Source organism: Amborella trichopoda, chromosome 12 (genome assembly GCF_054954075.1).
Source record: "Amborella trichopoda isolate Santa Cruz 75 chromosome 12, AtrichopodaSantaCruz75HAP2 v2.0, whole genome shotgun sequence".
NCBI classification, from domain to species: domain Eukaryota; kingdom Viridiplantae; phylum Streptophyta; class Magnoliopsida; order Amborellales; family Amborellaceae; genus Amborella; species Amborella trichopoda.
Genome location: NC_142347.1, coordinates 35,121,829 through 35,145,836, shown reverse-complemented (window position 1 = coordinate 35,145,836; position 24,008 = coordinate 35,121,829). Strand labels below are relative to the sequence as shown.

General features: G+C 34.9%; 1 protein-coding gene across 12 annotated transcripts; it reads right to left on the bottom strand.

Annotated features, from left to right (window-relative positions):
- Positions 1–23: 23 nt before the first annotated feature.
- Positions 24–22,412, bottom strand: COX10 (cytochrome c oxidase 10). Of its 12 annotated transcripts, none has more exons than XR_016045286.1 (10): positions 21,693–22,412; positions 12,496–12,625; positions 5,964–6,101; positions 5,691–5,834; positions 5,380–5,505; positions 5,188–5,291; positions 4,287–4,743; positions 3,736–3,877; positions 727–826; positions 24–504 (listed from the first exon to the last, which is right to left on the bottom strand). XR_016045286.1 is itself a non-coding variant. In XM_088852832.1 (7 exons), the coding sequence occupies exons 3-7, from the start codon at positions 6,020–6,022 to the stop codon at positions 4,352–4,354; spliced, it is 825 nt and encodes a 274-aa protein (XP_088708958.1). In that variant the 5' UTR covers positions 6,023–6,101; positions 12,496–12,625; positions 21,693–22,412; the 3' UTR covers positions 3,990–4,351. The 12 variants fall into 12 exon arrangements, 5 of the variants coding, with proteins under 5 accessions (XP_088708958.1, XP_006841077.1, XP_088708959.1 ...); XR_002280389.2 differs by having other exon boundaries at positions 5,691–5,824; XR_016045285.1 differs by having other exon boundaries at positions 24–826.
- Between the last annotated feature and the right edge of the window lie 1,596 nt (positions 22,413–24,008).

Below are 24,008 nucleotides of genomic sequence, written 5' to 3'. Positions count from 1 at the left end.
TTTATTAATATAATGACAATGGATTAGTTCAAAGTTCTTTATTTATTTCATAGAAGACTAAGCCTACATGTTATTGGTTAACAATGGGAGCTACATTTTAAAGCCACAGTTCCTTAATTCAAAATATACTAGAGGAACTCATGTTCTAAGAAAATGGAGCTCGCTCTTATAAAAGTTATTCCTCACTCTATAATATGTTGGATCACTTTTACTTATGCGCTCCATGAGTCAAGAAACTCAAAAAAATGCCCTTGCGAACTTCGCTTCTTACGCATAGGATCTCACACTTTTATATGATAATACTCAATCCTATGTAACAAAGGAGCTTGATCCCCAACACACATGGACTTCAATCGTGACCTTTGAGGTTATACGGCCATCGATCTCTAACACAGGGATCTTCAGTATAGCTTCAATCCGCCGATCCCGCCCCCAATTCCGGAACTTATCTCGTTCCCATACCCGTTCCCATACCCGACAACTATGGTGTAGATTCAAGGAAAGCTGAAGGACAACCAAAGTTAATATGTCAAATACATTTAGTGTAGTCTATGGCAGTGCAGATTGGGGTGTATTGCTAAAGATTAGACAATAATGGGGTTTGGAAGAGATGGAGGCTTTGGATCATATGATCTCCAAATTCCACATTTTTCAGTATTGATCAATTAGAAGCCACAAGGATTTTTAAGCGACAAGGAGGTCAAGACAAGGGGACCCATTACCCACCTCTTTCACAAAAGCCTTCAGCAGTATGATATAGTCGGTGGAGAATGCTAGGCTGCTGAATGGATTCCAGGTGTCTAGTTCAGGACCGACTATTTCACATCTGCAATATATACATGACACATTAATCGTTTGAGATGCAAGGGAGTATGAAATGAGAAATTTAGGAAGATTCTTGGAGTGCTTTAAAGTAATCACAACACTTAAAAGTGAATATGCAAAAAACAAGATTGCTAGGACAAGGATGTGGTAAAGAGGAGCAGAGGAAGTAGGTGTCCATTCACTCCATAGTAGGATGTGGAATTGATAAGTTTCCAATGAAATACTTAAAAGACTATCAATAACATATACAAGGCCATGAAGATCAATATAGGACCCTATAATACAAAGATTTCAGTATAAATTGAATCTATGGAAATCGAAGATCTTCGTCTGTAGGAGGACAAGTACCATTCATAAAAATCCACTCTATTGAACATACCACTATATTGTATGTCAGTGTTTAGAATTCCAGATGCCATTGCAAAATATCCAGAAAACTTAAATGAGGAAGTTTTTATGGGGTGAAATGGAGGAGACAAGGAAGCACAACTTGGTAGCTTGAAAGAAGGTGTGTACTCTAATGAAGGACAGTGAATGGAAATCAGAAAATTGAGAGTGATGAATAACGCTCCCAAAAACAAATGATGATGGAGATGCGTAAAAGGAGAAAATGAAGAGCATTTTGGAAAATAAATATGGCAAGGACATTGGGCGAATAGCCAAAGGTTTGAGCAAAATGGGGATCCCCTCGTTATGGAAAGAAATTGTTGCCCAGAAGGAAGTTTATTGGCGGAGTACAAGAATTCTAGTGGGTAAGAGAGAGAGTACAGTCCAGATGAATAAATGGATTAGGGATAGACCTTTAAAGGTAATATTTCTAAAATCATATGAGAAAGTAAAGGAGAAGATGTCATTGCTGCTAAAATGGTTACAAGGACAGGTTACAATGCTCAATGGAAGATGAGCTGCATACATAATAGGCGATCGGTGCAAGTCCTTAACCAGTACATACATCTTTGAAATGACACTATTACTGTCCACAATTCAAAGATGGCTAATATGCGAGTTATCTACTGAAGTAGGGTATTCGATGAAGTCCTATGCAATACTATTTCATGACAGAATGAGATGGTCTGATACAAGAGTGGCTCAGGTATGGAAATTTCCCTATCCCAATTCCCACATAAAGTGGGAATTTTCATTTGATTGTTAATACTAGCAAAATTGCTCACAATCGATATATTAAGAAGGAGAAGGAAAATCCTAACCCAGTGTTTTAAAAAGCGCTAGACGGCACCTAGGCGGTCGCGGGGGGGCATCCAGGCCGCCCAACGCCTAGGCGGGCACCCAGAACCTGGGCGGCCCAAAAAAAATAAAAAAAAAATTGGGTTTTTCTCTCTCAAAAACAGCCTCTAATGTGTTTTAGGTTCAGTAGAAACCTAGAACCCACAATTTTGAAAATTTAGTATTAAAAAAAATGACCCAAAAATAGCCTCAACGAACAGCATTTCCGCCTTTGGGCAGGGCACAAGCCCTGAGTGGCCGCCTAGGCAGGTTCAGGCAGCCGCCTAGGCGGGTTCCCGGGCGCCTAGGTGGGCGCCCAAGGATACCCGCATAATTTGGCCGCTGAGGCCTGAGCGATGCGCCCAAGCCTTCTGGACCGCCTGGCAGCCACCCAAGCGCTGGGCAGTCCGCTTTTTAAAACGCTTTCTAAAACACTGTCTTAACCAATACATGCATATTGTGCAAGAAAGATGAAGAGACTGGGAATCATATCTTTCTGCATTGCAGATTCAGTAGTAGGTTATGGGAGTGGATGAGGCAGATCTTTGGGCCAAATATTATTACCTGAGCAAGCAGGAAACATTCTGTCACAAATGGATATTATAGGAGTTAGTGTGGGAGAAAATTTGGAGGTTTCTCATTAGTATGGGAAGTATGAAAACAAAGGAACCAAAAATTTTTCAAAGGGGAAGTCATTGAGAAGGATGCAGACTAATGGCAGCAGACTGTGCCAATCTAAGCAAAGTATTATGGGGTATAGCCAAACAAGATTGATGTATAAGATTACGGGGACTGAAGGCATGAAAGAAAGGCAGAGCAAGCAAGTGGGATCATCCACCTAAAGGATGAATAAAGGTTGATTTTGATGGTAAGTCAAGAACATATCCATATTAGGTGGTGTTGGTAGTATAATCAGAGATTCAAAAGATTCAATAGTAGCCGCTTTTTCAGGACCTACGGGAATTACCAAAATCATGTAGAATTAAGGTTATACAAGGTCTAGAATTAGCAGTGCAAAACCATAATAAGATAATCACTGAAAGTGGTTCAAAGACTGATATATCATGGTGAGAAGGAGAATTGAAGATACCACGGAAGTTGAGGGAGTTATGGAATGAGATACAAGATTTTTGTGAGGGAAAGGAAATTCTATCTGTGCATGTGCATAGAAAAAAAAAGGGAAAAGCTGATGATGTTTTAGCACTAGACGGAGCAACACGGGAAGAATAACTGATAAATGGATAGTTGAGGAATTGTGAGTTAATCTATCATTTTGGTTTGTAATTTTGATATTTTTCTGGGATATAATTTAGTTCTGGTAGCCAGGAACCAGTTTATAGAGATGTATCACAAGATGTCTTTGTAAATAAATGAAAATAAAAAGTTATCAGAAAAAAAAATTGAAAAACTAAAAAATATTAGGCAAGGTCCACAGTGGGGGTTTAAACCGCGCGTATTGCAAACTTGAGCACATCATGGCTAATATGCCATACTTGCCTTTCAAGTGATTAAGGAAAACACAAAACTATTACAGATAGATAAACCTGGGCATACATCAATTTTTCATTTATTTATAAAATGCAACAAACTGACGGGTCATGCTGACTCGGCTCATTTTTCCGAGTCGAAAACAAGTTTCTGATCAATCACTAAACTGAAATATTCAAATGCTCATTGTTCACATACCTTGACCATATTCAGAATCACGCTTGCCATATTCTTGGCAAAAATCCAGAATCATCGTTTTAAACATTGGGCTTTCTGAAACATATGCCCATCTAAGCCCCCAAGCTTCTTTCCATTGTTCAAGGAAAACAAGCCAACCTCTCTGGAGAAAGAAATTAAATGACTAATCAAAAGAAAAAGAAGAGAAGAAATGGAAGCAAACTGAAATCCAGGTCCAATACCAACCTGTCTCTAGACAAAATGCTGAACAAATCTTGAACGCACTAAAAATGAATTTACTTAATTGACCCTTTCTGAGATTTTTCCAATGTAAGATCCTTGCCACAGTAATCAGGAAAATACAGTATCACTAATAAAAATAGGAATGATAAGATACAGGTCCAACCATGGGACATAAACCCACAACTCATAAGTTAGGAACAAAAAGTAAGAGCCCAATGAACAGAGCCTACAAAATAATATCAAATACTCAATTATGCAAAACTTGTCCATACCTTATTTCTCAGGACAAAAAAAAAGAATCTAATGTTCAGAAAAGATCATGACCTAACCTGATCTGCTTATTATAACTCATACATCAAGTTGAAGGATGATTAAAAACTCTCTCTTCTATGTCTCACAGATCCCTGGAAAGATATAAAGGAGCAGGCAAGAAAGGGAATGGAGCAACTGAAGCATAGGCGACAGGGGGGCGCGCTGAGCCACTTTGAGAACTTTTTCTCAGCTTGATTTGGTTTTTGTTATTAGTTTTGTTCGTAAGCATTTTTGCGCCCGTGGAAGACAGTTCTGCTAAAACAGCATTATTGTCTATTCTGTTTTCGTTCTGAGTGTTTGGCAAACGATGAAGAAGCAAACCAGCCATGAATATGGGCAGATAAAGAAGGCTGGCATGGAACATCCTTCGAGCGTTCTTTGTAGTACGATTTAGGTAAAATGAGAGTGCTGCAGCACTCATGCATGATGTGAGAATCACTGACTCGAGGAAGAAAGAGGCTGATGTTATACTCCCTGAAAAGGAATTCAAATGAACAGCAGGCATTATGTCAACCCACAAAGGAATTCACAGTAAGAGCATAATTAAAATAAGTCCTCTCTCTCTCTCACACACACACACGCACACACACACACACGCATACACACACACACACATACAGATAGTCAACCAAAGAATGGTGCCAGAAAAACAAGCATAAAGAATGAAACTTGCCACTTTCAGTGCTCATTTTCTAGGAACAAGAAAATAAGAGAAGCAAGACAGAAGAAAATGATAACGGAGTTCTGTTGGCACACTCTCTTATACTCTTCAAAACTCATGCATTCATAAGTTTAAGCACATCAGGCAAAAGGGTATTATTCCATTCATACATGATATAGATCCTAAAATATAACAGTAAAGAATCAAGGGGGCAAGAAAGTAGAAACTAGATTCCAACAAAAACAACTAAAACTTACAGTCATATGCCAAGAAGCCCACTGGAAGGAGATAGAGACAATTACGTAAAGCCACTAAGGAGGTTCTCTCACCACTGGGATCAGCTAAAGAAAACATACGAAACCTGAACTCCAAAAAATACAAGTTGACTGTCAAAATATAAATATTTAATGCTTGTGAACTAGATGACACTAAATATAGCAAATAAATACCCTCCTACTGCGTAATCATTTCGGCAGAAGTATGCAAGGGCCATAAAATGTGGTATCTGCCAAAAATATAAGGCAGCGGGAAGGATCATTGCTCCAGGTGAAACCTGACCAGCCGCTGCTGCCCACCTGCAAACATTTCAAGGTTAGTAATGTTATCATTTGGAAAAGATTTTCTAATTCCCATTGAACAGTAGTAATTTGGTCATGGAAGATTAATAGGATAATAAACAATCAATGACTCTGAGGTCTAACAAAACATGAGCCTTTTAGGCTCTCAGAAGAAGAACATTTCTAAGGCAACAATTGATTACCCGAGAAGCGGAGGGATGGCACCAACAACTGCTCCAACCCAGGTATTTATTGGGTGTAATTGCTTAAGAGGAGTATATACAAATGCATACAAAGCAAGATTAGAAGCAGCTAACCCTGCCGCTAGCATATTGGCCTGCAACAACCTTGCCATAGAATTTTGGTAACCATTAGTACAACATATAAATTTAGGTCATCACAATCTCCAAGTAAATACATTGAGTATAATGACAAAGGAGCCAAAAAGAGAGAGGAAAATCACAATAGTCAAACACCTTGCATGCCAATATAGTAGCACCACCAACACCAACAGCAGATGCCCAAGAAACAGCATGAGGCACAGAAAGGCGCCCAGCAGGTAGAGGCCTTTTCATTGTTCGCTTCATTTTAGCATCATTTGTTATTTCAAACACCTAATGAACAGAAATGTTAACCAGAATGATAAACTAAGAAAAAGTAGAACTAAATTGATTTTGAAGCAGCAACCAAATATCAAAAGCAAGGAATCACTAGTAAAAAAAATTAACATTTAAAAATCAACCAAAAATATCATACATATTTCTCACATTGAGGAAATGACAGTATACACTGTAATCTTTTAAATAGTATAAGAAAATGTTAGCATCATATGCAAAACACAAAATCATTATCAATATCAGAAGTGAATTGTCAAATAGAAATATTACAATGACAACACTTTAAGCAAACAAACTCCAGCACATAAAATATCACAAGAAGCAGAATGAAACCAGAGTTCTGAAAGTACTGCAAAACCCATGTCCCTACGAGTCCTTCAAAAGCCATAAAAATGGTACCAAGGTAATCCCTAATAGCATATCCAAACCACAACTACCGATGAAACATGCTTGTCCAATGAGATCCCATCAATTTGAACTTCATAATTCATATAACCATATGGAGCAGGGTGATAAATGGCATGCTCACACTGGAGTATGAAAACCATGGCATAGTCCTCCACTCTTTAACCAGGTCGAAAATTATAAACCAGAGAAATTCTGAGAGACAGCTCCCAATAGATGAAGGCACCTTTAGTGCGCAACCAGATAGAAAGTATGAGGTGTTGTGCCAAGGAAAGCATATCTATCGATGAAGGCAAGGAAGGCACATACTAGATGGCACTGGATGCACCATTCACGTAGCAAGAGCCCCAAACTTAGCTAGGCCTATTGGTATGACCCAAAATTGGTTATATGAAGCTGGATGTAGATGGAGCTGAAACAAAACAAGAGAGGAGAGGGTGGAGGCCTTACTGGATAAAGTGATGTGAGATGGGTTGAAACCAGTGTTTGCTGACTTGGGCGAGTTGCCTCGGAATCGCCCAATTTTGGAACACCCCCCAATTTGTGGGTACACATAGTTGATCTACGTTGTCTACACTTTTATTTTTTATGATTTTTCAGATATTTTCTACTTTTTTTCTCATTTTCCTATATGATGATATTTATCCAACTTTGTATTTTTTCTATTTTTCACAAAGTTTATATACTATTTTTGTTTCACAAACTCGAGCGAATCGACTCAGACTTGCCCGAGTCACTCAGACGACCCAAAGTCTGAGTTCTATGGCCAAGCCACATTCTCAACCACCAGTTGAAACATTTGAATGAAATCAAGGGCACTCAATTAAGTGTGTATAGCGAGCTCCCATGGAAGCATGCTATACAATTACTCCCTCACGTAAGAAACCTACTTAGGAGTGTTTTATCGGTCTAAAAGTTAGGGATTTCAAATCAATGAATACGTATTTAAAAGAAAATGGATTTTAAGTTTATAGACCCTTGTATTGGAGTTGGACTGTCCAAAATTGAAAGGTCTCAATCACACGTTAGGACATTAATTTTTTCAAACACAAAGTTTGAGTGTGTGTGCATATATATATATATATATATGGATATATATATATATATATATATATATATATATATATATTTTATCAATTTATATTTTGTGAATTTTTGTTTTTATATTTTTATTAGGTGCACATTGATGAGAAGAATGAACGTCTAAAATTTCAAGTAATTTGAATTTGTCGAAAAAAACATGAAAATTCAAATACGAAATGAGATTGTAACCGACAGATCAGCCTAGATTGAATTTGGACCATTGGCTGACACTATAGCAATCAGCTCCTGGGCTGACAGAATCCACTCCCATATATATTTATATATATATATATGGAAAATTCTTCCCAATGCCTATAGGCTAAAATGAACAGTGATTTCCCGACCTTCATCACGGTCCAAAGTTCATCGCACGGCACGATTGTCCGGTAGTGTTTCATTTTCTTTTTATAAATCTGAATGACCTGAAATTTGGAGCGTGTGTACATCTTAGTGAGGAGCACTTAATAAAAAAAGTAAAAAAATTGACCAAAATACCCCTGAAACTTTTTGGGGGTATTTTGGTCAATTTATTTCAGGAAAAATATTTTTTTGATATTTTTCGTAAATTCTCCTATTTTAGATGAACACATGCTCCAAATTTCATATCATTCCAATTTGTAGAAAAAAAATGAAAGATGAAACACAACCGGACAATCGTGACCGTCCAATGAACTTTGGACGGTGATGGTAGTAGGAGAAATCACTATCTATTTTCGCCTATAGGCGTTTTGTAGTATCTTCCATATATATATACATATATATATATATATATATATATATATATATATATATGGAAAAAGCTGGGGTTAGCCCACTAGCTCATATGAGTCCAATGGCCCAAATTGAATATGGGCCGATCTGACGATCACGGATGTCAGGTAGTGTTTGAATTTTATTTTATTTTTCTACAAATCCAAATCACTTGAATTTTAGATGTGTGTTCATCAAAAATAGGTGAATCTCCGAAAAATATCAAAAAAATGTTTTACAAGAAATAAATTGACCAAAACACTCCTGAAAAGTTGAGGGGTATTTTGGTCATTTTTTTGCGAATAATTTTTTTTACATTTTTATTAGGCGCGCCTTGATGAGAAGAACACACACCTAAAATTTCAAGTGATTTAGATTTGTAGAAAAATAAATAAAATTCAAGCACTACCGGACATATGTGATCATCAGATCGACCCAGATTCAATCTGGGCCGTCGGGCTCATATGTTCATATGAGCTAGTGGGTCAACCCCAGCTTTTTCCTATATATATATGTATATATATATATATATATATATATATATATATATATTATATATTTTTTTGTTTTTTATTATTATTATTATTAAGTGCGCCGCACTAAGATGCACACACACTCCAAATTTCAGATCATTCCGATTTGTGAAAAAAAAATGAAAATCGAAACACTACAAGACAACTGCGACCGTGCAATGAACTTTGGACGGTGATGAGCATAGGCGAAATCACTGTTCATTTTCGCCTATAGGCATTGCGTAGTTTTTTCGCATGTGTATATGGGAAAAGATCCTGTCAGCCCATGGGCTGATAACTACAATGTCCGCTAATGGCCCAGATTGAATCTGGGCCGATCTGATGGTCACGACCTTATTTTGTGTTTGAATTTTAATTTTTTTCTATAAATCCAAATCACTTGAAATTTAGAGCGTCTATTCTTCAAAAATAAAAGAATCTAATAAAAACATAAAAAAAATAATTCGTAAAATATAAATTGATCAAAATACCTCCGAAACATTTTTTGAGGTATTTTGGTCAATTTATATTTCGCGAATTATTTTTTTATATTTTTATGAGGTGCATCGTGATGAAAAGAATGAACATCTAAAATTTCAAGTGATTTGGATTTGTAGAAAAAAAAATTCAAATTCAAATACGAAATGAAATTGTAGCCGTCAAATCAGCCCAGATTGAATCTGAGCCATTGGCTGATACTATAGCAATCAGCCCGTGGGCTGACATAATCCACTCCCTATATATATATATATATATATATTACTTTCTATTTTTATTTTATTATTATTATTTTTGAGGTCGGTCACTATTTCTGAGGCCACCCAATCCCAGCCAAATTATTCACATATCGAGTCCCAACAGCAAGAGGGTAGAAACGAGCACGACAGTGTAGGTGAGCATGAAGGATGGACAAGCTTCGGGGATTTTTTATTAGGAGGGCAACAAAACACTAACACTCAGTGATTTAGGTATAGTCAGGTACCTACTAATTTGGATGATTCGTTTTTAGATTGAGTCAATGAATTATCACGTGAATTCAATCAATGGCACCAGCATGACCAAGATAAAGAACGACGTCGTCTGTCATTTTATTTTTAGGTTGTATGTTACTAATTGTATACTTTATTGTAGTCCATGTATGATAATATACTTAATCCATGATAATTATTGCTTATCCTTTTGTGTGATGTAAATTAAATGGTAAACAGTAGTTCATGTCGGGAAAGAACATATCAATATTCGCATATTCACGCAAAAAAATAAAAATTCTTAATGGAGTGCCCCCATTTCTTATTGGATTCCTAAAAAACAACATTTATATGAATTTTAATACATTTTTTGGATTTTTTTTAAGGCTTAATCCGACCGATTCGGTCGATTCCAGATCCGGATCGTCGATTCACCGATCCGGATGGGTTTTTGAGGTGCCCGATCCGGGTCACCGATCCGTTTTTTAAACTACTATTTTGACCTCATTTAGTATTCGCACTTAGGCTTTTTCTTTTCCTTTTTGTAATACATCTTAATATGCAGCTGAGGTTCAGTCTTTGGCTGATAATTTAAGCATATTTAATTGGCTGGGCATGTAGCAAAACCAGTGTTCCGAACATGGGCCTGGAAGCGGTTTAATCAGCCTAACCGGTAAACCGGCTGATTCAACCGCTCTAACCGGACAAGTCCTAGGCGGTAAAAAAAGTGTTGAAAAAAATAAAAAAATAAATAATAAAATAATAAAATATGAAAAACATATAAAGAATGATTAAAACAAAACACATTCAAATGAAGTTAAAAATTAATGAAAACAACAAAGGATTTTAACCTAATTTATATTTTTCAAGGGCTATGTTTAAAATTTTCTAAAAAAGATGGAAAAATAAAACAGTGAGTATTAATGACCAAAACAATTTTTAATCTTTACCATAATATAAAGAATATTTAAAAATGCATTACAAGTAAAATTCTTTATTCTTGAGAATTTATATACATTTTTTTTAATTTTTTTTTTTAAAATACCAGTTGATCACCCTAACCGCCCAAAACCGGAACCGGCCACTGGCCGATTCCGATCTAACCGGGCGGTTAGCGGTTAGATCCCCGGTTAGATCGGACGATTTTGCGAACAATGAACAAACCAAGTAGAAAACCCTCTACAGTTTTAGTGAAGCAAATGAAACATAATAAGAAAGTAATTTCGGTGGGCTGGACATGGAAACTAAAGCTAATGTATGTCCAATGAACATGTATTGGACATTGAATTGAAAATTTCGCACTTAATTTCAGGAAGGAAACCAGAAAACCAATGCCTCAGCATTGAGAGGAGAGTGTTGCGTACACTAGGAACTTTTTAGCCTAGCAGTCAACCATTTACACGTGCTATAGCAGTCCTGATTGTAGCTCACAAATATGGCATGGTTAAACTAGTCAAAGCATCCATGAAACCCCAATAATTTCTATTATAGTCGAGTGCATTCTGGAGCTCCGATGTATAGCCTCTTATCGTGTAATATTTCCACTTTTTGTAACAAAAAAAAATTCAACAAAAAAGTAAAAATGTTCTTGACGTTTTTATAGAATATGATGGAAAAGCCATGTGACAATGCAGGCTTATGCAAAAATCATGGTTTCAACATACAAAAAATCAAGAGATCTTATACATAAATGTGAAATTCAGACAGGCTTTATTCTGCTATGTTGCATCAAACTGTCAGCAGATAAAAATGAACAGATTAATTAAAAGAATAAATGGACAATCATTGCAACACTGGAGACATGCAATCCAAATTAATTATGATGGAAACACCAACATGTAACTGCCAAAATTTGACTGGCAAACATTTCCTCTCCATAGTATATACATGACAAGTCATCCAAACTGATGTTGTACAGATATTTTATAATATCGATAACCATTATCAAAGTCAACTTAAATGCAGAGTTTTTCATCTTTTACTTTTAACATATTCACATGCTGTGAGCCAGAGCTAAGAGGTATCTTCAAATTACAATAAAATTCATTAAAATTGGAAATAGCATCCATATTTGCACAACTGAAAATCATAAATTGGTTAGGTTTGGATAACCTATTCATACATGATAAAATTCATTTAACGTTATGTAAATTGTACAACAAAACTAGCATTCCCTCATTACACATCATACAGCAACGGCAGCATAGAGCTCACAGACTTTAGACTAATCCACCTTCAAAACCTCCTTCAAATTAAATAAAAGAATTCGGAACTAAGCTTTCAAGATTTGTAAAAAGACAATCTTACATGATCCCATTGTTCAATACAAAGAAAGAACAATCATAAGCACAAAGTGAGTTCCCTTTTCAACTTAATTACAAATATCCGTTGTCAAGAAATAATATATAATTGAAGTTAAGTGAAACACGCAAGGAACATGAAACAAACTCACAGACACATACACAAAGGAAAAAGTTCATCTTGTCATAACAGTAATTGGCACACAGATACATAAAGGAAGACTAACGAAACGAACAGCGGATGTAGGACATAGCATTCCATCAATAAGATAAATCAATATGTTGTAGATAACCATTCCATGTATAGACAGTTACATCAGGTCCTAGCTTTGTAGAATTTGTTAATTAAAATGGTCATGTTCAAGTAACAGACCTGATTCAGAGAGTTTGCAGATGCAGCAACCATCATAGTACCAGCACAAGTCCAACAAAGTCCAGCAAAATCGATCACAATGTCACTTCCCAGGACAAAGCCTGCTCCTGAAGTTGCAACAACGAGCATACTGTGAAGAATAAAAGGCAAGAAAAAGAAGATGAAATAATCAGTAATTAGAAGGGACAAGTATTATGAACATGTCATAATATTGATCATTAAAAAATATAATTATTTTTCCCTCCTTTTGAACCTTAGAAAGCTAGAATGCAAATTTATAGGAATTTGCTTTGATCAGCAGCTTCTCTCAATGGGTTTCTTCCCAAGAGGCCCTAACATATCATAAAGAAAAAGAAATTTGACTACCCACATGTTTCATGATGAACTCCATATTTTTTTATGGGTGGCAATAGGATATTACCTATTTGATGTCCCAAAAACGTTGATATAAATATTTGTGTGATTCTTTCTAGAGTTACAACCTTTAAGAAGTAGAGATGAATGAATTCTTAGGAGACAAATCTGTGAATTAAGAAACAAATATAAAAGAAGAATAAGAGAGATCCACGTGGAACTTAGAGAGAGAGAGAGAACTATTAAGATAGGAAAAAGATCAAAGTCTAAACACGTTCTCAATAGGTACCCAATCCTGATGGTTCATTGTGACCCTTCTGTTTACATATAAAGCACAATACAAAAGAAATAACTCTTCCTTTTGTAGAGTAAACAAGCTGGAAGTGGTACTTTAATAGCCATCGAACTGTAAAAGTTGCTTGTTTGTTAGTCGCCATAGCATACTTAACTGTACCTGGTCTTTATTGTATAAAAAGCCCTTCCCAGAAACAGTGTAATCAATTACAACAATTTGCAACCATGAAACAATAAATTACTTAGACAAAAATGGAAAACAACAAAGAATATAGATAGGCAATACAGATATGATTAATATCCTAGTCAGTGTTTCAAAACATACACCCTTAGCACCCGCCTATGCAGGCGTCAAGGGGACTGCACCCGCTTAGGTGCAAAAATACCCATCAGGTGGGGTATTTTTGGTGTTACCTAAAATAGGATTACTAGACACCCCTTGCCCCCTTTTGAACGAAGCCTAGGTCCCCCACCTAGGTGCTAGGCAGCCAAGACCCTTCAGACGCCTAGGCGCCATCCGGCGTTTTTTGCAACACTGCCTTGGACCCTTGGCTAAAGCTCCCTACCCTTGGAGTGCTGCTTAGGGAGAGACCCGGGAGCAATCTCCTATATATGCACTTCATGTATCTGGAATCGTAAGGGGAGCACCCCCAAATATATATATATATATATATATATATATATATGGGCAATGATTTCATGCAACGGTTGTATAGTAATATGATGCAACAACCTTCAAAAACCATGTTATAGCCATTTGTTTGACCCAAATTTTGAAATATACACTCTTTTCATTCTAATGAACAATCACAAAAAAGAAAAATTTGAAAACACCCTAAAAAGTATTTTTTTAGCCCAATTAACATAGGCCGTTCATTTTGGTGAGATGCTTAGATCTAGGCTTTAGAAGGATTTTTTTCATTTCCAATTTTTTTGGATGGCTTTATTATCATTAGATGAACAATGTTAAAACAGAAACAAATTGATTTTGAGTTTATAAAGGCTAAGATCTTGAAATTCACCAAACGAATGGTCTAGGTTCATTTTTTTGAGGGGACTCATTTTGACCATATCTAGTGTTCAAATTAAACTTTTTTTTTTTTGGGATTGATTATTGAGATGAAGAGAGTGTGTTTGCAAAATTTTGGGTCATACAAATACCGCCAACATGGTTTTCTAAAAGTGTCGTTGCATTATACTATAATACAACCGTTGCATGAAATCACTGCCCTATATATATATATATGGGTGTGTGTGTGGGATTTAATTTTTTCTACATATATATATTTCAATATATGTAGAGATGTGTATCTGTATATTAGTATCCTCTTTATTGCACTTACCCGAATGATAAATCATAAATGTATGTGTGTGCGTATACTTACAATATGTACCATCAATTTTTTAGAAGTGATATTTCAAAAATAAAAGAGTGGACAATCAATCTTTTAGCATTATCCATATGATGAACACAGGCTAAATAAGAATTTTATAGCTAGAAAGTCCCATAAAAAAGTTACAAAATCCAAAAAAAGAATACCCTTCTATAGAGTCACTTAAGAGTCTACAAACATAAGAGTACACTTAAGAGTATATAGACATAAGAACACCACAAAATCCAAAAATAGATCTTCTATTATAAATAGAAGAATTTATACGAAATAAAAGAGGCAATTTGTATTTTACAAATATAATATATGAAACTCTTAATAATAAAAAATAAGGACACGATTTTAGGAAGATTTGAATTTTTGAAGAAAGATACAATAAATGCATGAAATGATATTAAATTGTTTTTTTAAGAAATGAAAGACATAAAGCGCATTAGTGAAATCCAAGAAAATATTTTCTACTATAAACAAATATTTTTAAATGAAATTTAAGAGAATAAATAAATCAATAAAACTGTCATTATTTTCATTAAAAAAAAAAAGTTCATCAATAGAGTAAACACTTCTGAAAGGTCGATAAGACATTTTTTAGAAAAAAAATATAATATATGAAAATCTTATGAATTAAAAATGAAGAAAAAATTTTAGGGAAGATTTGAAGTCAGATGTAATAAATGCATGAACAAGCACTAAATTGATTATTAAAAAATGAAAGACATAAAGGGCATTACAAAATCCAAGAAAATCTTTTCTACTATAAAGAAAAGTCTGAAAATAAAAATTAAGAGAATAAATAAATCAATGAAAAATGTCATTATTTCCATGCATTTTCAAACAACACAAAATCAATAAATAAACATTGACACTTTTGGAATGGAAGAAAAGAAATTTTAAGAAAATATAATATATAAAAATATTAATAATTTACAATAAAGGTAAATATTTTAGGAAATATTTGAAATGAGATACAATAAATGCATGAAATGACACAAAAGGCATTACAAAATTCAAGAAAATATTTTATACTATAAATTTTAAATTTTAAATGAAAATGACGATAAAAAAGCAAATATATAAAATAATTCCATCATTATAATACATTTTGGAATATTATAAAATAATAAAAATCAACAATTAAGTAGACAATTTGGAGGAGTGGATCAAGATCCTTCCCAGTCAAGGATCAAGATCTTTTTAAGTTAGGAACCCAGATCCCAATAGGTAGGGGTCAAGAACCCCTGATGGTAGGAAGTGAACAGTGTTCAAAACAACGGATCGGGCTGACTAGTCAGTCCTTGCCCGATCCAATTAGTCCGACCGATTCTGACTAGATCGGCTGATTAGTGCTTCGATTTTTCTGAAAAATACATTTTTGGTGAAAAATCCCAAAAAACTCAAAAAATCCCAAAAAAATTGTAAAAAATTGTTAAAAAATATTTAAAATTTACATGTATTTTTTTTTATATTGTGACATTAAAAAAGTAAAAAAAAATTATAAGCATAATTGAGTTTTGGAGAAAATGATTAGGCACCTGAAGCAATACTTTTTCAATGATTAATATATAATAAATATATATTAATATTATATTATATATAATATGTAATCAATATATACTATATAATATAAATTACATTAATCAAATAAATATAAATATATAATATATAATATATAATACATAATATATAATAGATAATATATAATATATAATATATAATATATAATAATGTATGATATAATATTATATTTCAACTCAAGACCATATTTGTTTATTGGGTATTTTGGAATTCAATTAAAAATGTAGGTAAAATAAAAAATTGTTCGTCTCTTTGTGACAATTTTGATAAATTTCCATCTCACTCTCATAAATTTTATATCCCTTGCGTTGAGGAACCTACAGGCTTGGCACCTGTCAAGCCTGACCAACTCTGGTGCGTTTGAGTCTACTCGCTCAAGGCGGCAAACCTTGCAGTTAGCAAATAAAAAATTTGTAATAATATATAAAGCTTTAAGTAGAGAAATAGAAGAAGGAAAATTGTTTCATGCGGGCTGGACCGCATTTCTACAATATGTGGTCCAGAGGTATAAAGCATCCCCCATCTAAAAACAAGTGTAACTAACAGTCCAAATATTTTCTTAATGTAATTATTATTTCTAGTTTTCAAATTATTTTATTTTTTTTCATATTCATGATCTCCATGTTAAAAATTATATATTCTCTAAAAATTAGGATCAAATTATATTTAAAAAATATATTTATTGCCAAGCCCGCATTTCTACAATATGCGGGCTGGCCGCATAGAAACTGTCCCCATAGAAGAATAGAGGAAAGAAAAAAAAAAGGAGAAATATACAAAAAGATGTTATAAGGACAGCTTTGCGTACTATGCACTATGACAATGCACTTATCGGTCGATTTTTAGAACAAATCGCTTATTAGTTCACTAATCAGTCGATTAGTGCATTGAAAAAAAATTCTTGCATACATGACCATTGGAATCGGGCCAGATCAGGATCGACCAGTGACCGATCCCAAGTTAGTAGGCCGATTTTTAAATTAAAAATCGGCCAATATTTTAAACACTTGAAGTGAATATCACTCAGGCTCCGGCTCCTAGATCACCGGATCGAGATTCCAAGAGGGGATCACCCCTTGACCAAGATCCGCACAACTATGTCATGAACACCACCAAAATTCAAATTTATTTCGAACTAAGACAAAAGATACCTTCTTGAGAACATTATCTCTGGATTCCCCATCAACTTCTGTCCTATTTATTCACTCAAATTGAAGTATTCGATCTGGTGCAGAGCTACATTCTCCTTGCGGCAGACCTACCTATCTAACTCCTCCATGTTTCACTTTTGCAGCATTTTGTATGCATGACTCCATCTCATTTTCCCAGGGGTCTTGTCATGATCTTTTGAATTATTTCTTGAATTCTACCATCTGGGAGCATATGGTCATTTTCAATTTGCTTAAAGGTGTTACAAACACCCCGAAACTCGAGCCTTGCAATTCCGATGTCAAATTTAGGATCCAGATGCCAGCTCTTGATCTTTTGACATGTATAAGTTCATTTAAAATTTTAAAGTGCACATGTATATGTAAAAGAACAAAAAATGGTGTCACCGTTACCACCCTCTAGTAACGAAATTGCAAAATTACAGTGAAGAAAGTAAAGGTGGAAGGGGTGGCCCTAACATGGAAACCACTAGTATGGCAGATCTAGATGCCCCTTCTATTGCCAAAGAATCTGCCAGCGCATTTGATTCGCTGCAATCTGTTGGAAATGAAAAATGCAAAATTTGTACACCTACTGAATGAAATCTTTGTCAAAAAACTGTGATACCAGGCCTCGTTGCTCCAGGCATTAGCTTGTTAGATCAATGTGGTTCAGACACTGTCCAAGCTTCCGAAGCGCAGCAAAAGCATGCATCAAGATCACCAGTAAAATACCTGAGTGTACAGGAGCATAATGTGATATCCATGTCTGGGAAATTGGCCCCAATATGCTACTAAACATCTAGTTCAAAAGTGGTGTAAACCAATGTTGACCACAACTCCATAGATGCTCGTTAACCCCATTTCTTGTAGATCAAAATTACATCGCTTGATGTTTACAACCTCAAAACTGTAGCCCCAAAAGTCGACAACCTTGATATAGCAACAATCGTCACATTCACTATCTCACAAATGGAGTCAGAATAGTAGAAAAGGAAAGAGAAAAAATTGATGTAGTAAACTGTAAAAAATTGCCAAAGATGGACATAGAGAGATCCTGCCTATAGATTCCAAATCGTTTTAGGAATTGGAATTGCGGAATTGCAGCTGGCTAGAAGATTCATGTTTTTGGAATTGACTTTCGTACAAAGGGAATTGTGGGAAATGAGATTCGTACTTTATAGGAATTGAGATTCTACCCAAATGGAATCAAGAGCCCTAAATATAAGAATCGAGATTCCGTCCTCTTTGGAATCGAGCTTCTAACCTACTTGGAATCAACCCATATGAAATCGAGATTGTCCCAAATAAGGAATTGAGATTCTGATATGTTTCGGAGTCGAGCTTCTGATTTGATGCTTCTCATAGGTTCTGAATTATTTATTTTGGAGTTCATAGCCCTATGTTTGTGTTTCTCATTTGATGGAGAGATTCAACAAATGTAGTATTAGGATTCAACAATTGCGGAATCAAGAATCAATCAATATAAAAAACAGTATTATGTAAGTGTTGGAATCGAGATTAATGAAATTCCTAACTTCACGAAAAAGGATTTTGTGAAGATTCGTTATTAGAACCGTGGATCGGGATACCGAATCAGAATCATGACCTTGGGTGAGAGATTCCGGCAACTAGGATCACATCTACAAGCCAAGGGACCACTTCTCTCTTTCTCTCTACAAGGAGAGAGGGGGAGAGAGAAAGAGAGAAAGTGAAAGAGCTTTAATTTTAAATATCATATTGTACATCAAGTGAAGGGGATCACTGCCATTGAGAGGGGAGCAACCAGTTGCCACAGGAACTGAACTCACAACTCTAAAAACCAAAATATAAGTAACACCACAACAAAAGAACCAAGGCAAATGTTGGAGGCAGGCACCCAACCCCACAATAGGGGCACGCAACATGTCACATCAAACCAACTCATCAGCTTCGACTTTCTAAAATAGGGTAACACCATCATTTTTTTTTTTAATCTATCCATCATTTATTCAAACCATTATTTATTCAAAAGATTGAGGTTTGTCCTTTTTATTGCATGCCTTTTTTTACCGTTTAATTTTTTAGTTAATTTAAAAAAAGCATTTTTTTAGTAAAATAATCAATGAATAAATACCAACCTTAAAAAACCTAATTATCCAAAGGAAGGACACCCTTGAGATAAATAGAAGGAGAAAAATCTGGTTCTTTTATTTATTTATTGTTATGTAAGTTAATTAGCATTTTTTCTTGTTTTATTCAATTCATTATTTTGTCAAGGAATTTCTACTAAATTATGGAGTTAAATAAAGGGAAAAGACTCATGGGATAGCTTAGTAAATTGTTTTTGTTTCACAAATTAATTAGCTCACTGTTTCTTTTTTATTACATTCATTAGTGAAAGCTTAATTAAAAAAAGAGATGAACAATGAAAAGAAAAACTTGCTCCCAGTGTTTTGAAGATTTGACAATTTCAACCACCATTTTTGGAAAAACAGAGCCCTTTCTGGCGTCTGTTTCATACTTAAGACAAAATCTTGTTTTTCTGAAATTTGTTTGACAAAATCTTGGTCGTTCAACCACCAAAATTTCTGAAATTTGTTTGAAAATGATCCTTTTAGATCCCTTCGACAGATACTTATCATATTTTTTGGATTGAAGCCCTTGTTCAAAGATTGAAATTTCGGGGGTACTTTTAACCCAAAATCTAAAATCTTTGATTTCTCACTCATTGTTCCACGAAATTAGTTCAAATTTGTCCAAAAATGTTTCAAACATTGATCTACAAAAGCCAACAATTTTTCTTGAATCAAAACCAAATAATATCAAAGATCGATCTCTGATAATCTTTGGGCTTTTATTTTATTTTTTTGCCATTTTCATTCCTACTTGTTTCATTTATTTTAATTTTAATTTTAATTTTAATTTTTTTGCTATGATTTTGATTTTCCACTTAGAATATGAAATAAGTGTTTTGATTACGAATAGTTACATTATATGTATCTTTATGTATATTTGAGAATTTTCTCTCTCCTCCTTTTTTATGCATTGGCTGAGTCAGTCAGGCCGACCCACCGAGTAAACTCGGCCAATTCAGACATCGCAGGCACATGCTTCGAGTTCCCCTGCTAGGTTTTTAAACATTGGTCCAAACTACTTGAGCATATAACCCAACCAGCCAAACACAAAAAGAAAACATGCATATTGTTGCTCTTGGTTTCCAAACTACTCCTCCAGCATGGCTCAAATCAGAGTTCTCTTCATAGCCAAAGTGAGACCCTCCCTCCCAACCTCCCTCTCTCTCTTGACATTATGGGCTCACTATACAATATTTCTACTTCCATGTAATATTGGCTCCAGTTGTGAGAGAGAAACAACAACTATTGTCGCAATCTCTAAGTTATGAGCTTTAGGCTAACAATTTTAAGCATCCGACAACCACACAACCTCTGTGAGATTGGCATCATAATCCATAAGACATGGAATTTGCGCAATTCCAAGAAGCTAGAGGTCAACAATGGTTAAAGCCACTTATGAACTCAAGACAAAGTAATGGAATGGAGACAGTTTCACAATGCTTCTGCTGCACTTGGGAAGCTCAACACTTCATCATAGAGCTAGTGTCAGGACCAACAAGGCCTAGCAAGCTAGTGCCTAGACCAACAAGGGCTAGCACCTAGATCCAGAATTTTATAACAAAAAAACAAAGATCATTACCCAACATTTAAGAAGCTGTGCAGGGCCCTGTGTCTCAATAATTGTATTAGAGAGCACTTCTGCTCTACCATTGAACTCTACAAGTGGTAGCAGAGCGAGACTCAGTGAGTACAACAATTAGCATCAAAGGGAGACCCTCAGCTACAAATAATTGGCATCAGAATGATAGACTCTGAAGCACATCAATTACTATAAGACACTCCGTGGATTCCAATAATTAGTTATTGAGTAAGGCCTCTGTTTCTCCCAACCACAAATTTTCAGCCCAAATGACAACTGCTATCACAAACATTATAACTGCTACACTAGTAACTAAATAATTCTGAATTGCCTCTCATCTAATGTATCCAAGCAAATGAAACCTGAGAAGTATGACAGTCTGACCTAATGGATCAGCATCACTGCTTTCAAACCTAATGGAACCGAGATAGCCAGAAAAATAAAAATGCATCAAATTTACATCAAAGACAGACAATTAGCTTCCGAAGACATTTTCCCTGACTTTTCAATATCATAACTATGGGAAAAAAAGGACAATTCCCATTTCCCCTAGCACAATTCCGTTACACAGAAATCTGCATCAAAGATAAAATAACACAAATCTGTCCCCTTGACAAAAAAAATCATTTTTCAATAAAAATATTCATTTTCCATGTCCTAATACAGTTAGTTAATCTTCACAGAAATTCTCTGGAAACTCAAATTCTCAGCAAACTCAAATATAGTCAAAAAAGCTAACCTGAGACGAGCTTTAGAGAGCTCCCAATAACACCGTCCATAGTGTCTAGCTGAATCTCCAATTTCTCGAACCTTCGATTCGAAATCCAAAGGACTCAAAGTAGTCAACGAAGAAACATTCCTCCTCTCTGCAACTCTTGGAGACGCTAATTTGAAGGAATTTGCACTAAAGCCAGTCCCTATATCATTTGGAAACCCTAAATTTGAGGGATTCACATTAGAAGCTATCCCTCCACTCGCCGAATGGAGATGAGAGAGAAAGAGCCCCTCTCTTATGCCATTAACCTCTGAAACAGCAGAAATGGGGGCGAAAAATAGTGAATTTTTGGAACATACGCGGAAAAATAACTTTTTCCTGAACATTTCTGGGCTTTACAGAGGCTACCAGGCCATAAATAAAAAAGTATATCCCGTTGTTTTCTCTGAAAATTTTCCTCTCCTCAGAAGCAATGGATGAGAAGTGGCCTCCACGATGACATTAACAAGAGATCTCCCTTTGAAACTCTCTACCATCTTCACAAAATACTATAGAACTATGACTGTTTTTGTTTCGATACCCATGGATTCTGATGCTTGAAAGAGGCTCAAAACCAGTAAAGCCTCGAAGATACTAGCCAGAGAGATGGAAGAGGGTGGGGAAGAGGCGAAATACTAGCTACTGTGAATGAATGGCTTTTAAATGTTTGTAACCTTAAAATAATGTTGCTTAAAACCTGGTGACGGTGAATGAAGTTTATATATGGTTGCAACCTTAAAATAATGTAGAATTAATGATGCATCTCAAAACTCTACAGTAAAGGATTGTTTTAATATTGAAAAACTTTTTAGTTGATTATCTAAATATCGAGATTAAATATTCAAAAAAAATTTAAAAATTTAAGATTATCTAGACCGTCAATTTTTAATTAGTGTATCTTAAGATACATTATCTAGACCATCAATTTTTAAGATTTTCATATGTTTAGAAATTTATTTGATTTTAATTATTTTTTAAACTTAAAATTTTATAATTAGAAATAAAAATAGATCTTCATATAATTCTAAAAAAATTTACATCAAAATTATGATAACATTTGGAAGATGTGCTTTAATTAGATTGTTTAGAGCCAATTTGGATGTACTCAAAATTGCAATATTTTCAAATGACAAGAAAAAAAAGATTGAGATAGCAACTGGGACCGTTTGAATAACTCCATTAGATTTTATTCCCCAAGGTTAAGCTAAATTTACCAAAAAACGTGAGCAAAAAAAATTTGACTCAATCTCAAATTTTTTTGGCTCGAATTTTTTTCTCTTCCCATTTTGCCTTTCCCCCAAACCAGACCTTCATGCTTTGAGTCCCACTTGCAAAAGCCTCTCTCTCTCCCACTCTCAAGCAAGTTTCACTTACAAAAGCCTCTTTCTCCAAAGCTCTTTCTTTATCTCATGAACCGGTCTCACAATTCTGTCCTTCTCTCATCTTCAACTATACAGATTATTTTCCGCTTCCCTCTTCACGTCTTTCTCAAAACCTTCCCTTTACACTTCACATCTTTCCCAAAACCTTCCCTTATTTACAACTATGCAAATTAGTTTTTCGCTTCCCTCTTTGAGCCTTTCCCCAAACCTTCCCTCTTTGAGTAGTATTCACAAAACCTCACTCTCCCTCTCAAGTAGGTCTCACAGCTCTCTTTCTCTCATCTTCAACTGTGCAGATCTCATCTCCCAATACTAGTTCGACTTTTATCTTTCTCTCTCTAGAAAGTCGCACCTCTAATTTCACTCCCTAGCATTTGGACAGGTTGCTGCGACCGTGATTCTTCAGGTCTTCGAGTATTAAGAGTGGAGTTTTTCTCTGTAACATAGAGTTTCTCTATCTAAATTTAATGGAGTGGTTTTTTGAGTATGCGGAGGGAGATGTTTTACAACCTCAAAACATTTACAGATGAAGGTTTCTAAAGCACGTCTCACCTCTTTTGCCTATCCATCAAATTATTCTCTCTCTAGAGAGAAATCAATATAATTAAATTATGAAATTGAGTAAATTGGATTTGGGATTTTTTATCGATTTCTTAAAAATCTCAGAGTTATTTTTCTGTTGCTGCTCTATGGAGATCAACAATATGCAAAAAAATAAAATTGCAACACATCCAAACAGACATATGGCAAATAAAATTTTCTTCTCATATTTTAATAGACATCCAAACAGTCTACCAACATAATAAAATAAAATGATAATGTTTCTCAATTGAGAAAAAGACATTACATTTTTTTTCAATATGAATATTTTTTTCTTTGACATCCATACTGGGCCTTAAAGTTACAATCTTATACAAAT